At 43.3% G+C, this 14,743-nt stretch overlaps 1 protein-coding gene across 4 annotated transcripts in view; it reads left to right on the forward strand.

Annotated features, from left to right (window-relative positions):
- The window catches only part of LOC124612651 (SPARC-related modular calcium-binding protein 2), a 776,165-nt gene that overhangs the window by 736,744 nt on the left and 24,678 nt on the right, over window positions 1–14,743 (forward strand). For all 4 annotated transcript variants that reach the window (XM_047140958.1, XM_047140959.1, XM_047140961.1 and 1 more), the window contains 3 exons: window positions 8,546–8,671; window positions 9,231–9,341; window positions 9,425–9,521. In XM_047140958.1, the coding sequence (XP_046996914.1) occupies window positions 8,546–8,671; window positions 9,231–9,341; window positions 9,425–9,521 (334 nt within the window). The remainder of the gene's footprint in view (window positions 1–8,545; window positions 8,672–9,230; window positions 9,342–9,424; window positions 9,522–14,743) is intronic.

The raw sequence follows: 14,743 nt of genomic DNA on the forward strand, positions 1-14,743 counted from the left end.
ATGCACATTTGGAGCTTTAGATGACAGGAAAACTGGAAGAAATGAGAAGTATTTGAGATGTGGTGCTACAGAAGAATGCTGAAAATTAAGTGGACTGGTAAGGTAAGGAATGAGGTGGTTATACTCAAAATCAGCAAAGAAAAAAATGTATGGAAAACACTGCCGAGGAGAACGGACGGGGTGATAGGACATCAGGGAATGACTTCCATGGTAGTAGAAGGAACAGTAGAGGGTAAAAACTGTAGAGGACAGAGATTCGAATACATTCAGCAAATAATTGAGGATGTAGGTTGCAAGTGCTACTCTGAGATGAAAAGGTCGGCACAGGAGAGGAATTTGTGGTGGGTGTGGGGCATGTCATACCAGTCGGAAGACAGAGGTCTTAAAAAAACAACACCTGCCTTGTTGCGTATAGCACTCCCTTTCATCCTCAAGATGGTAATAACACATTGTGGTGTTGACTCCTAAACTCCAAAACCATTCTGATGAATGACCTCTTGGCTGCCTAGATACGAGGCATGTTCTTGAAGTAAGTACCGTTTTGAAATTAAAAAAAGAGATGAAAAGATATCTCAAAAATTTTATTTTTACATGAAAGCCTGTACCTTAAACTATGCACTGACACCATTGCAGTCTGATACTTCCTTGTTTACGTTGTGTCCTGAGTGTTTAAGGTGCCTCTGATAATCGTGAGTCCCGTCGACTGAAGTACGGGCTGTTATAAGATTTCTTAGTGCTAACGGTCTAAAAGAGTTCGATATTCATCGTGAGATCTCTGCAGTTTACGGAAAAAACATTGAGTGATGTAATGGTAAGAAAGTGAGTGAGAGCATTTAAAGATGGCCACACAAATGTGCATGATGAACAAGGGAGTGGGCGTCCTTTGGTCATTAATGAAGGTTTGGTGCAGGAAGTGGACAATAAGGTGAGAGAAAACAGACGCTCTATGATTTCCTCCTTGCGAGATGACTTTCCTAATGTTTCTCGTAGTATTTTGTATGGCATTGTGACCGAGCACTTGAATTACCGAAAACTGTCCACACGTTGGTTACCGAAAATGTTGACAGATGTGCACAAAACAAAACGTCTAGACAGTGCATTGACTTTCCTTGAGCGGTACCAAAATGGCGGCGATGATTTCTTAAGCCAAATTGTTACGGGCGATGAAACATGGATGGCCTAAGTCACACTAGAATCAAAGCAATGGTCCATAGTTGAGCAAGGGCATCGTTTTGCTGCGAGACAATGCCCGTCTGCATGTGGCAAATCAGACCAAAGATCTCATTACATCTTTTCGATGGGAAACTCTAGATCATCCTCAATACAGCCCCGATCTTACGCCCAGTGACTACCATCTGTTCCTGCACTTGAAGAAACACATGGAAGGTCAGCGTCTTCAAGACGATGGCGAAGTCAAAACATTGGTGATGCAGTAGTTAACAAGTCAGGCGGCAGACTTCTGTGAGGAGGGTATTCAAAAACTGGCACAACGTTATGACAAGTGTCTCAATATTGATGGAAATTATGCAGAAAAGTAGAATAAGGTACAGGCTTTCTTGTGAAAATAAAATTATTGAGATATCTTACCACGTCTTTTTTAAATTTCAAAACGGTACTTACTTAAAAAACACGCCTCATAAGTGTGGTGATTGGTCAGACACGGGTACAAAGAAAACACATCATGATCAAAGGCACACCAGATGTGTTAAACAGGAATGAAATCAGATACCATATCTGTGGAGTATTTTTCAAACCATTTAGAAATTGGTGAATTATCTTGTTGAAGGTGCAGGTCACCACAGTGTAATGTAAGCAAAACAAATATATTGGGCACTAGATTTCTGTATCACCTGATGGTGAGAAATAATGACAAGCATAGGTGAGATATAATTTCATTCCTAATGAAAATACCTTCTGACTAAACAGTAGTCTATTGGCACATGGAAGACACAATCTCATATTGGTTTTCATTTATTCATACCATGATACTGACATGCACCACAATTCATCAGTCCAGGCATCCTTTTTCTATGCTTTGAGTATCCAGTAGTGGGGTTACTGCGTGAATGTCAATCTGTGCACTGCACATTGTCAAGTGAGAAGAATTAGTGGTGAAGTCTTTATCCCATAGGAAAAAAAAAATTTTCCAGTTGGCATAGCTACTCACCAGTTATCATCAGGCATTGAACTGGTGAGTAGATGTAATCTGACACATATCATTGCTATAACAATCTACAATAGGTATGGTGACCCTCCCCTCCCCTCCCCTCCTGCACACCATTGGTATAGTTGCATGTGAAAACTGCAGTGCCTATGTGAATTCGGAGATAGATTTCCCACAAGTAAGGTACCCTCCATCTGGCCTCAGTCAAATGAACTGATACCCTAGGTGTTGCCCCTTACCACAATAGCCTGTACCAGGTTTGACAACATTCTAGTCACATGATATGATGAACTGTTCCATTCACTGTGCCAACAGGCACACTCTCTAATCCACTTGTTCATCAGCTTGAAATGACAATTGCAATGTGTCAGTTAAAATAAATGACAGTGAAATGTTAAGCTCCAAATAGAGGGAGAAATTTACTTTAGTATAGGCCATGACTTTACAAAAACTGCTTATCTGTACAACATCATCATTATGGGAAACTAACCCAATTCCCATGGTTTTACCCACGTGTATGTTCAACACATATGTTGTACTCATCTCCTCCTCCCCCTCTCTTGGTCCATTTATTTCTCCACCCTCATCTCCTCCTCCCCCTCATCTGTTCCCCCCCCCCTCACAATGACCAACTACTTTCCCCATCTCTCTGTCCATCACTCCCTTCTACCCACTCTGCCCCTATCCTCCTGCGCCCTCTTCCCCTCTCTGTCCATCTCCTCCTGCGCCCTCTTCCCCTCTCTGTCCATCTCCTCCTGCGCCCTCTTCCCCTCTCTGTCCATCTCCTCCTGCGCCCTCTTCCCCTCTCTGTCCATCTCCTCCTGCGCCCTCTTCCCCTCTCTGTCCATCTCCTCCTGCGCCCTCTTCCCCTCTCTGTCCATCTCCTCCTGCGCCCTCTTCCCCTCTCTGTCCATCTCCTCCTGCACGCTCTTCCCCCTCTCTGTCCATCTCCTCCTGCACGCTCTTCCCCCTCTCTGTCCATCTCCTCCTGCACGCTCTTCCCCCTCTCTGTCCATCTCCTCCTGCACGCTCTTCCCCCTCTCTGTCCATCTCCTCCTGCACGCTCTTCCCCCTCTCTGTCCATCTCCTCCTGCACGCTCTTCCCCCTCTCTGTCCATCTCCTCCTGCACGCTCTTCCCCCTCTCTGTCCATCTCCTCCTGCACGCTCTTCCCCCTCTCTGTCCATCTCCTCCTGCACGCTCTTCCCCCTCTCTGTCCATCTCCTCCTGCACGCTCTTCCCCCTCTCTGTCCATCTCCTCCTGCACGCTCTTCCCCCTCTCTGTCCATCTCCTCCTGCACGCTCTTCCCCCTCTCTGTCCATCTCCTCCTGCACGCTCTCCTGTTCATTCCCTCCCCCCTCCACCCTCTCCCCCTCCACCCTCTCCCCCTCCACCCTCTCCCCCTCCACCCTCTCCCCCTCCACCCTCTCCCCCTCCACCCTCTCCCCCTCCACCCTCTCCCCCTCCACCCTCTCCCCCTCCACCCTCTCCCCCTCCACCCTCTCCCCCTCCACCCTCTCCCCCTCCACCCTCTCCCCCTCCACCCTCTCCCCCTCCACCCTCTCCCCCTCCACCCTCTCCCCCTCCACCCTCTCCCCCTCCACCCTCTCCCCCTCCACCCTCTCCCCCTCCACCCTCTCCCCCTCCACCCTCTCCCCCTCCACCCTCTCCCCCTCCACCCTCTCCCCCTCCACCCTCTCCCCCTCCACCCTCTCCCCCTCCACCCTCTCCCCCTCCACCCTCTCCCCCTCCACCCTCTCCCCCTCCACCCTCTCCCCCTCCACCCTCTCCCCCTCCACCCTCTCCCCCTCCACCCTCTCCCCCTCCACCCTCTCCCCCTCCACCCTCTCCCCCTCCACCCTCTCCCCCTCCACCCTCTCCCCCTCCCCCTCTCCCCCTCCACCCTCCACCCTCTCCCCCTCCACCCTCTCCCCCTCCCCCTCCACCCTCTCCCCCTCCCCCTCCACCCTCTCCCCCTCCACCCTCTCCCCCTCCCCCCTCTCCCCCTCCACCCTCTCCCCCTCCCCCTCCACCCTCTCCCCCTCCCCCTCCACCCTCTCCCCCTCCCCCTCCACCCTCTCCCCCTCCCCCTCCCCCTCCACCCTCTCCCCCTCCCCCTCCACCCTCTCCCCCTCCCCCTCCACCCTCTCCCCCTCCCCCTCCACCCTCTCCCCCTCCCCCTCCACCCTCTCCCCCTCCCCCTCCACCCTCTCCCCCTCCACCCTCCACCCTCTCCCCCTCCACCCTCCACCCTCTCCCCCTCCACCCTCCACCCTCTCCCCCTCCACCCTCCACCCTCTCCCCCTCCACCCTCCACCCTCTCCCCCTCCACCCTCTCCCCCTCCCCCTCCACCCTCTCCCCCTCCCCCTCCACCCTCTCCCCCTCCCCCTCCACCCTCTCCCCCTCCCCCTCCACCCTCTCCCCCTCCCCCTCCACCCTCTCCCCCTCCACCCTCTCCCCCTCCACCCTCTCCCCCTCCACCCTCTCCCCCTCCCCCTCCACCCTCTCCCCCTCCCCCTCCACCCTCTCCCCCTCCCCCTCCACCCTCTCCCCCTCCACCCTCTCCCCCCTCCCCCCCAATGTAGAGTTTCCCTTGTAAACATAAATTTCTGCACTCCTTTAATTAAGGGGACCATCAATCCCATAAAAACTCAGTTTAACAAGGAGACTGTGATTCACACAGTCAAATGCCTTAGACAGGTCTCATAAAATTACAACTTACACTATTTTGTTATTCAACAGTTGTAAAATTTGGTTGGATATAATCTGAAGTCCACCACTTCTGAATTAGTCCTGTATGCTAACCAGTTCAACAATTCACTCCCTCTGAAAGTGATCCAGTAATCGCTGCACCACTTCACCCAGTCTGCCATCTCACAAGGACGGTAAATGCTGCTGTGCTCATGGTTTACAGTATTCTTGATATTACTTGCCCCTTTGGGGTGTAGGCTACAAGAAAAGTCAAAGCAATTACTTAGAAACTGTCTTGTATAGATTGAGAAAAACTTCACTACATATACATGTATAAACCACTGTAAAGTGCATGGCAGAAAGTACATCCCATTGTACCACTTATTAGGATTTCTTACTATTCCATTCACATATGTAGAGTGGGAAACGTTTTAGTAGTCTTTCTTGGGATAGTTTACATCTATCTTAAAGGGTCTAAGAGCTCAGTTTCTTCAGCATCTCTGTGACACTCTTCTGTTGGTCAAACAAGTCTGTTAACATGCATTTTATACACTGAAAAGCCAAATAAACTGGTACACCTTGTATGACCCCCAGGAATGTGCAGAAGTGCCGCAAGATGATGTGACATGGACTCGAATAATGTCTGAAGTAGTGCTGCAGGAAATTGACAGCATGAATCCTACAGGTCTGTCCATAAATCTGTAAGAGTACAACAGGGGTGGAGATCTCTTCTGAACAGCACATTGAAAGGCATCCAAAATACACTCAATAATGTTCCTGTCTGGTGAGTTTGGTGGCCAGAGGAAATGTTTCAACTCAGAAGTGTGTTCCTGGAGCCACTCTGTAGCAATGCTGCGCATGTGGAGTGTTACACTCTCCTGCTGGAATTGCCCAAGTCCGTCGGAATGCACAATGGACATGAGTGGATGCAGGTAATCAGACAGAATGCTTACGTACGTGCACCTGTCAGTCATATCTAGATGTATCAGGGGTCCCACATCACTCCAACCGCACATGCCCCACACCATTACAGAGCCCCTGCCAGCTTGAACAGTCCCCTGCTGACATGTGGGTCCATGGATTCACGAGGTTATCTCTATAGCCGTACACGTCCTGCCATTCGATACAATTTGAAACGAGACTCGCCTTACCAGGCAACATGTTTCTAGTCCTCAACAGCCAAATGTCTGGTGTTCACGAGCCCAGGTGAGGTGCAAAGCTTTGTGTTGTGCAGTCAAAGGGTACACGAGTGAGCTTTTGGCTCTGAAATCCCATATCGATGATGTTTCATTGACTGTTTTGTATGCTGACACTTGCTGATGGCCCAGCATTGAAATTTGCAGCAATTTGTGGATGGGTTGCACTTCCATCAATTTGAATGATTTCTTCCATTGTCATTGACCATGTTCTTGCAGGATCTTTCTCTGGCTGCAGCAATGTTGGAGATTTGATGTTTCACTGGAATCCTGATAATCACAGTACACTAGTGAAATGGTCGTATGGGAAAATCCCTACTTCATTGCCACCTCAGAGATGCTGTGTCCCATTGCTCATGTGCCAACTATAGCACCATGTTCACACTCAGTTAAATCCAAATAACCTGCCATTGTATCAACAGTAACTGATCTAACAACTGCGCCAGACACTTGTTGTCTTAATAGGCATTGCCAACTGCAGTGCTGTATTCTGCCTGTCTACATATCTCTAAATTTGAATAAGCATGCCTATACCTGTTTCTTTGGTGCTTCAGTGTATATTCAATAACCAATGTTATTACTATTTGGTACAGAATCCACATACTTGAGCAGTATTCTAGAACGGATTGCATGATTGATTTGTAAGCAATCTCCCTTGTAAACCGATTGCACTTACCCAATATTCTATCAATAAACCGAAATCTACCACCTGCTTTACCCATTACTGGGCCTATGTGATGATTCCATTTCATAATGTTACAGTGTATTACATACAAAGGTTTGTATGAGCTGGCCAATTCCAGCAGTGACTCATTGAAGTTATAGTCCTAGGGTACTATACTTTTTTGTTTCGTGAAGTGTACAATTTTACATTTCTGAACACTTAACACAAGTTGTCAATCCTTGCACTGCTCTGAAATATTCTCAAGGTTTGACTGAACAGTTCTGAATCTTCTTTTAGTCAGTACTTCATTGCAGATAACTGCATCATCTGCAAAAAGTCTGAGGTTACTATTAATATTGTTTGCAAGCTCGTTGACACACATCATGAGCAGCAAGGGTCCCAACACACTTCCCTGGGGCACATCTGAAGTTAATCTACATCTGATGACTGTCTATGCAAGGTAACATGCTACATCCTCCCCACCAAAAAGTCATCAAATTTCACTTGAAATCCCATATGATTGTACTTTAGACAATAAACATAGGTGTCAAACTCTTTCCAGAATTCAAGAAATACTGCAGCTACTTGACTGCCTTGTCTCACATGATTGATATTTCTGGAATCAATGCTGGTTGACATGGAGAAGATCATTATGTTTGAGATAGTTCATTATGTTTGAGCTTAGAATATGTTCGAAGATTCTACAAGAAAACGATGTCAAAGATATGGGATGGTAGTTTGTAAATCACTTCTGTTAACCTTTCCGTAGACCCTGGGCTTTCTTCGAACTGCTGGGCATGAGTTTTTGTTAAATGGATCTATGATACACTATAGTTCAAAGAAGGGATACATCTGCTGCAAATTCAGTATAGAATCTGAAAACAATTCCTTTGTGCACTGGAACTTTCTTCAGTTTCAAAAAAATGCAGCTGTACCTTGACATTACAGAAACCAACATTTATTTCACTCATCTTTTCAGTGGTAGAGGGGTTAAACTGGGGCAATTTTCTTGAGTTTTCCTTTTTAAAAGAACATTTGAAAACAGAGTAAAGCATTTCAGCTTTTGGTTGGAATCGCAGACACTGATTTACTATGAAATAACTTATCCAAAACACTCTTACCACTAACTTATGAAAATATAGTCCCCAAAATATTGACATTCATTACAATAGGTGAAAGTATCATCTGTTCAGTTTATTTTTAAATTAACCATAATGCGGGGAAAAACACACAAATATTGATACAATAGAAATGAGTTCTTCTGAACAGGTATTTGACAGATAGACTACATAAGCCAAATATAGTTTCATTCAGTGACCCCAGCATTCAACATACTAAGCCTAGAGTATCTGATAGGCAATCTGGATCATAAATTTGACAATATTAGAGAAGGAAAGTTGCTACTCACCATATAACGGAGATGGTGAGTCACGATAGGCACAACAAAAAGATTCACACAATTACAGCTTTCGGCCATTACGGCCTTTGTCAGCAACACACCACACACACACACACACACACACACACACACACACACACACACACACACACACACGTCTGCAGTCTCAGACACTGAAACAACACTGCAAGCAGCAGCACCAGTGGATGATGAGAGTGGCGACTGGGTGGTGGTAAGGAGGAGGCTGGGGTGTGGTGGGGGGCAGTGCCTATCACGACTCAGCATCTCCACTATATGGTGAATAGCAACTTTCCTTCTCTAATACTGTTGCATTCCATCCTGGATTTTCCATTGTTGGATCATAAATTTAATTGTTACAGACTAATTTTTTGTATCAATTTTATGTTGGTAATATTTGCCTCTTTTTCAGCTAATGATTGTCTGTCTGACAGGCGGTCAGTATTGGAAGAACAGAAAGCTGGCAGTGATAAACTGTATGTGCCAGAGTGCACTCCTGATGGGCGCTTTCAGAAAATACAATGCTACAATTCAACAGGTTTGCTTATATTCATATTTTTCTCGATGCTTTAAAATGTGGAGATAAGAATTAATTTTGTATAATATTTATTTTCTAATTAAATAAGTCTGCTGAAAAGTCTGTAAATAATAAAGGCATTATTCTTCAGCTTACGTAGGGTATTCCTGTTATTATAAAGTCACTTCAGTACTTTTTTAAACTTCCCTTTAGCCACCAAACAATTATTGTGGGTAAAACTTAATTGTGGCCATCACAGACAACAGACAAAATTAGAAAGGAACAGTTCGTCAGCAAAGACACAAGTTGGAAAACGATGAGGAAATGTACTGCATGATGAGGGCCATTAAAACCTAACAAAGCAACTGGAACATGACATCACAGGAATACAGAACCATTTTCAGGAATAATCATAAATAAAAATAATACAATATTGTATCCTACCCAATATGAATATACATTTGTAGATGGTGAAAATAAAAGTTCTGATTGATAGGTAGTGTTGTATTGTCATATTCAATTAACTATTTCACACAGAATGTGACATCTTTCATGTTGTTAATTATGATACCATACGCAGGTTATTGTTGGTGTGTTCATGAAGACAGCGGCAAGCCAATACCAGGAACACCTGTGAAAGATCAGATACCAAAATGCGATGCAGTTCCTGCTCCAAGAAGGCCAATGAATGGTAATGATGTTAGAGTAAGGCATAAATAGAATAAGTTCAATGTGTTTCACAAGTAATTTTAAAATTGGTGTACGTCGATTTAGGTTGTTCTGAGCCCCGTAAGCAGTTGTTCCTTAAAGAGCTTATGGACATGATGTCAAAGAAAATGATATCTGCAAGGAACAGGACCAGTCAGGAAAGGTAATAAACAACACATCTTATTATATTACCTGACTATGTTCAGCAGTGTGTGTGTGTGTGTGTGTGTGTGTGTGTGTGTGTGTGTGTGTGTGTGTGTTTTTCCTAATGCATCCCCCAGTTTTTTACTCTTTTTGTAAGGGTTAGAAAATTAAATAACAAAGGAAATAATTTGTTGTCCTGTCAGTATATTTTAAATGAAAAATGACCTGTGTAAAGCCTAAGGCAGCCACACTCTAATGATTTATAAAGATTATTTTTGGATCAATTATGAATGTAAGTAGTTATCTGTAGAATCTAGCATTTACAGAAGTTAAAGAGCATTTAAATAACAAAGTAAAGTTAAAGTGTAAGTACCCTTGACTGAAAACTTTAAGTACCATCTCAATTATGTATGTCCTCATAATCAAAGAATAATGAATTGTCTAAAGTTTCCCACTACACAACTGACACAAAGTATTGGAACAAGATAACTGGCGTTCTACGAATTGGGGCATGGAATGTCAGATCCCTTAATCGGGCAGGTAGGTTAGAAAATTTAAAAAGAGAAATGGATAGGTTAATGTTAGATATAGTGGGAATTAGTGAAGTTCGGTGGCAGGAGGAACAAGACTTCTGGTCAGGTGGATACAGGGTTATAAATACAAAATCGAATAGGGGTAATGCAGGAGTAGGTTTAATAATGAATAAAAAATAGGAGTGTGGGTAAGCTACTAAAAACAGCATAGTGAACGCATTATTGCGGCCAAGATAGATACGAAGCCCATGCCTACCACAGTAGTACAAGTTTATATGCCAACTAGCTCCGCAGATGAAGAGATTGATGAAATGTATGATGAGATAAAAGAAATTATTCAGATAGTGAAGGGAGATGAAAAGTTGATAGTCATGTGGGATTGGAATTCGACAGTAGGAAAAGGAAGAGAAGGAAATGTAGTAGGTGAATATGGAATGGGGGGTAAGAAATGAAAGAGGAAGCTGCCTGATAGAATTTTGCACAGAGCACAACTTAATCATAACTAACACTTGGTTCAAGAATCGTGAAAGAAGGTTGTATACATGGAAGAGGCCTGGAGATAATGGAAGTTTTCAGATAGATTATATAATGTTAAGACAGAGATTTAGGAATCAGGTTTTAAATTGTAAGACATTTCCGGGGGCAGATGTGGACTCTGACCTCAATCTACTGGTTATGAACTGTAGATTAGAACTGAAGAAACTGCAAAAAGGTGGGAATTCAAGGAGATGTGACGGGCAAAATACCCTCAGACTTCAAAAAGAATATAATAATTCCAGTCCCAAAGAAAGCAGGTGTTGACAGATGTAAAAATTACCGAACTATCAGTTTAATAAGCCACAGCTGCAAAATACTAATATGAATTCTTTACAGACCAATGGAAAATCTGGTAGAGGCTGACCTCGGGGAAGATCAGTTTGGATTCTGTAGAAATGTTGGAACACATGAGGCAATACTGACCTTATGACTTATCTTAGAAAATAGATCAAGGAAAAGCAAACCTACATTTCTAACATTTGTAGACTTACAGAAAGCTTTTGATAATGTTGACTGGAATACTCTCTTTCAGATTCTAAAGGTGGCAGGGGTAAAATACAGGGAGCAAAAGGCTATCTACAATTAAAGGGAAGCAGTGGTTTGGAAGGGAGTGAGACAGGCTTGTAGCCTATCCCCAATGTTATTCAATCTGTATATTGAACAAGCATTAAAGGAAACAAAAGAAAAATTCAGAATAGGAATTAAAATCCATGGAGAAGAAATAAAAACTTTGAGGTTTGCTGATGACATCGTAATTCTGTCAGAAACAGCAAAGGACTTGGAAGAGCAGTTGAACGGAATGGACAGTGTCTTGAAAGGAGGATATAAGATGAACATCAACAACAGCAAAATGAGGATAATGGGATGTAGTCAAATTAAATCGGGCAATGCTGCAGGAATTAGATTAGGAAATGAGACACTTAAAGTAGTAGATTAGTTTTGCTATTTGTGGAGCAAAATAACTGTTGGTTGAAGTAGAGAGGATGTAAAATGTAGACTGGTAATGGCAAAGAAGGCATTTCTGAAGAAGAGAAATTTGTTAACATAGAGTATAGATTTAAGTGTCAGGAAGTCGTTTCTGAAAGTATTTGTATGGAGTGTAGCCATGTGTGGAAGTGAAATGCAGACGATAAATAGCTTGGACAAGAAGAGAATAGAAGTTTTCAAAATGTGGTGCTACAGAAGAGTGCTGAAGGTTAGACGGGTAGGTCACATAACTAATGAAGAGGTATTAAATAAAATTGGGGAGAAGAGAGGTTTGTGGCACAACTTGACTAGAAGAAGGGATTGGTTGGAAGGACACGTTCTGAGGCATCAAGGGATCACAAATTTAGTATTGGATGCCAGTGTGGAAGTAAAAATTGCAGAGGGAGACCAAGGGATGAATACACTAAGCAGTTTCAGGAGGATGTAGGTTGCAGTAGGTACTGGGAGATGAAGAAGCTTGCACAGGATAGAGTAGCATGGAGAGCTGCATCAAAGCAGTCTCTGGACTGAAGACCACAACAACATCCTCTCAGGTTCAGTAGGTGGAGAGATCTCTCTCATACCCTGTATACCAATGGTCACAACAAATTTAGCCATTCATTTTAAGTGACTTCAGTTCCCAATGAAGGTTTCATTTGTAGTAACAATAAATAAGACTCAAGGTCAGAGGAGGGGGAGGGAGTTTAGGGTAGATATATATCCAATTCCCTTACACACATCCAATTCCCTTACATACATCCAATTCCCGTACACGCTCCCAATTCCCGTACACGCTCCCAATTCCCGTACACGCTCCCAATTCCCGTACACGCTCCCAATTCCCGTACATATTTAGTAATGGCAAAGTATTGCCAGGTTCACTAGTACTTCATATTACAATAATACCATAGTTTAAAAATGTGTCTTACTACAACTTTTAGATACAGAAGGTAGATTGTACTTTTATATGTAAACTATACGTGGAGGGTGTATATGAAAGCCTGTTAGTTACCTAAATGTGTGGAGTAGATGCATGGTTTATATCAAGGCTTATTTACTTACCTAGATGTCTGGAGTCTTATCAGTTTGATATATATATATATGGAAGGAAACATTCCACATGGGAAAAATTATATATAAAAACAAAGATGAGGTGACTTACCGAACAAAAGCGCTGGCAGGTCGATAGACACACAAACATACACACAAAATTCAAGCTTTCGCAACAAACTGTTGCCTCATCAGGAAAGAGGGAAGGAGAGGGGAAGACGAAAGGAAGTGGGTTTTAAAGGAGAGGGTAAGGAGTCATTCCAATCCCGGGAGCGGAAAGACTTACCTTAGGGGGAAAAAAGGACAGGTATACACTCGCACACACACACACACACACATCCATCCACACATGTGGACATGTGTGTGTGTGTGTGTGTGTGTGTGAGTGTATACCTGTCCTTTTTTCCCCCTAAGGTAAGTCTTTCCGCTCCCGGGATTGGAATGACTCCTTACCCTCTCCTTTAAAACCCACTTCCTTTCGTCTTCCCCTCTCCTTCCCTCTTTCCTGATGAGGCAACAGTTTGTTGCGAAAGCTTGAATTTTGTGTGTATGTTTGTGTGTCTATCGACCTGCCAGCGCTTTTGTTCGGTAAGTCACCTCATCTTTGTTTTTATATGAAATATTCGTGAGTATGTGTTCAGAAGGATTTGAGCTGAAACATAATAGTATAAAAGAGAAGATTAGGATTTTAATGTCCCATCAGTGTCAAGTCATAATGTGCAGAGCACATGCTCAGATAGAGGAAGGACAAGAAAAAAAATCTGGTTTTTCCATTTCAAAACAATTATCTTGACATGTGCTTTATTTTGGGAAATCATGGAAGAGCTAAATCTGGGTGGTCATGCAAGAATTTAAACACCGTCTTCGATAATGCAACTTTGGAGTCTTACCATAAAGAATTTGGTAGAACTATTCTTTAATATCTTTCATCAATTAAGGATCTTAGAATTGTGCACTCGATCACAAGTTTATTAATTCAGATGGACAGTTTTGTGAGAATGTTACTTGAAATACAGTGGAAAACATGTTATGCATCATGGAGGATTTCCTTGGAATTCCAAGAGTGCACATTCAAATTTCAGTATTACGCCAAACTTGCTCAGTGAAATAGCCATCAAACCAAGGGTAAAAATGAAACCAAGTGTCAGTATGCAACAATGATATCAAAGGGTGTAATATTAGATGATGTGTAAATTCAAGAGACAATGAACAGTCTCCAAGAAATGAGTACACAAATGCACAAATGTGACCACAAGATGGGATGGCTGCCATCTTATCTACAGGGCTGTACTGACTCTCACAGCTTGATTAAGAATGTTACCTCAACTTGGAATACTGTGATTGGTATTGACCTGTCTGTGCCAACAGTTTGGCAACCTCTGGTGTTGACTTGTTTGATGATGACATGAACTACAAAGCATTGGCTTCTGTTGTCCAGAAGCTATGAAGGCCTCTGACTGCAGTAGGTACTTGAGTACCATCACTAGCACACTGAGTGATGAAATGTAATGTTTTCAGATGAACCCTGTTTTAACCTGCATTACAGCAATCGCTACACACAATTTAAATTCAATAATGGTGATCACAATCTGCCAACATGTAATCTGAACAGCAAGTAATAAATGAGGGAGATTTTAAAGGCCTAGGAAGTTGCACTCCTTCTGGAAACATCATATTCCACATTTCAGCAGAACCATACCCTCCCACATTTCAGCAGAACCATACCCTCCCACATTTTGCAAGGGATATGTCAACCATCTTGAGAGAATGTGTGCCACTACCCGCGGGTCTACACATTCAGTATGATGTGTGCCATACAAAACATGTATGGTGTACGGTTGGTCAGAAAGATATAGCTTGTCATCCAGCAACCACTATTGATGTTTTGTTGGCTTGTAAACAAACCATATAAAAAGAGTGCTCTAAGGACATGTTCATATCCTCTGTGATTCCATTCCATGATGTTTAGAGGCTCTAATTGCAGTAGGTAATGACTTCACACCATACGGAATTAATACCAATCATCAATGCATTGCCATGTACACATCGTGGTACAAAGTTTAATTGCATGGTATTTCAAACACATATTGTGTTACTTCCTTCCATACATATGTCTTTGAATGAGCATGATGGTAAAATTGAGCATTTGACAGGT

This window comes from Schistocerca americana, chromosome 4, assembly GCF_021461395.2.
Source record: "Schistocerca americana isolate TAMUIC-IGC-003095 chromosome 4, iqSchAmer2.1, whole genome shotgun sequence".
Taxonomy (NCBI): domain Eukaryota; kingdom Metazoa; phylum Arthropoda; class Insecta; order Orthoptera; family Acrididae; genus Schistocerca; species Schistocerca americana.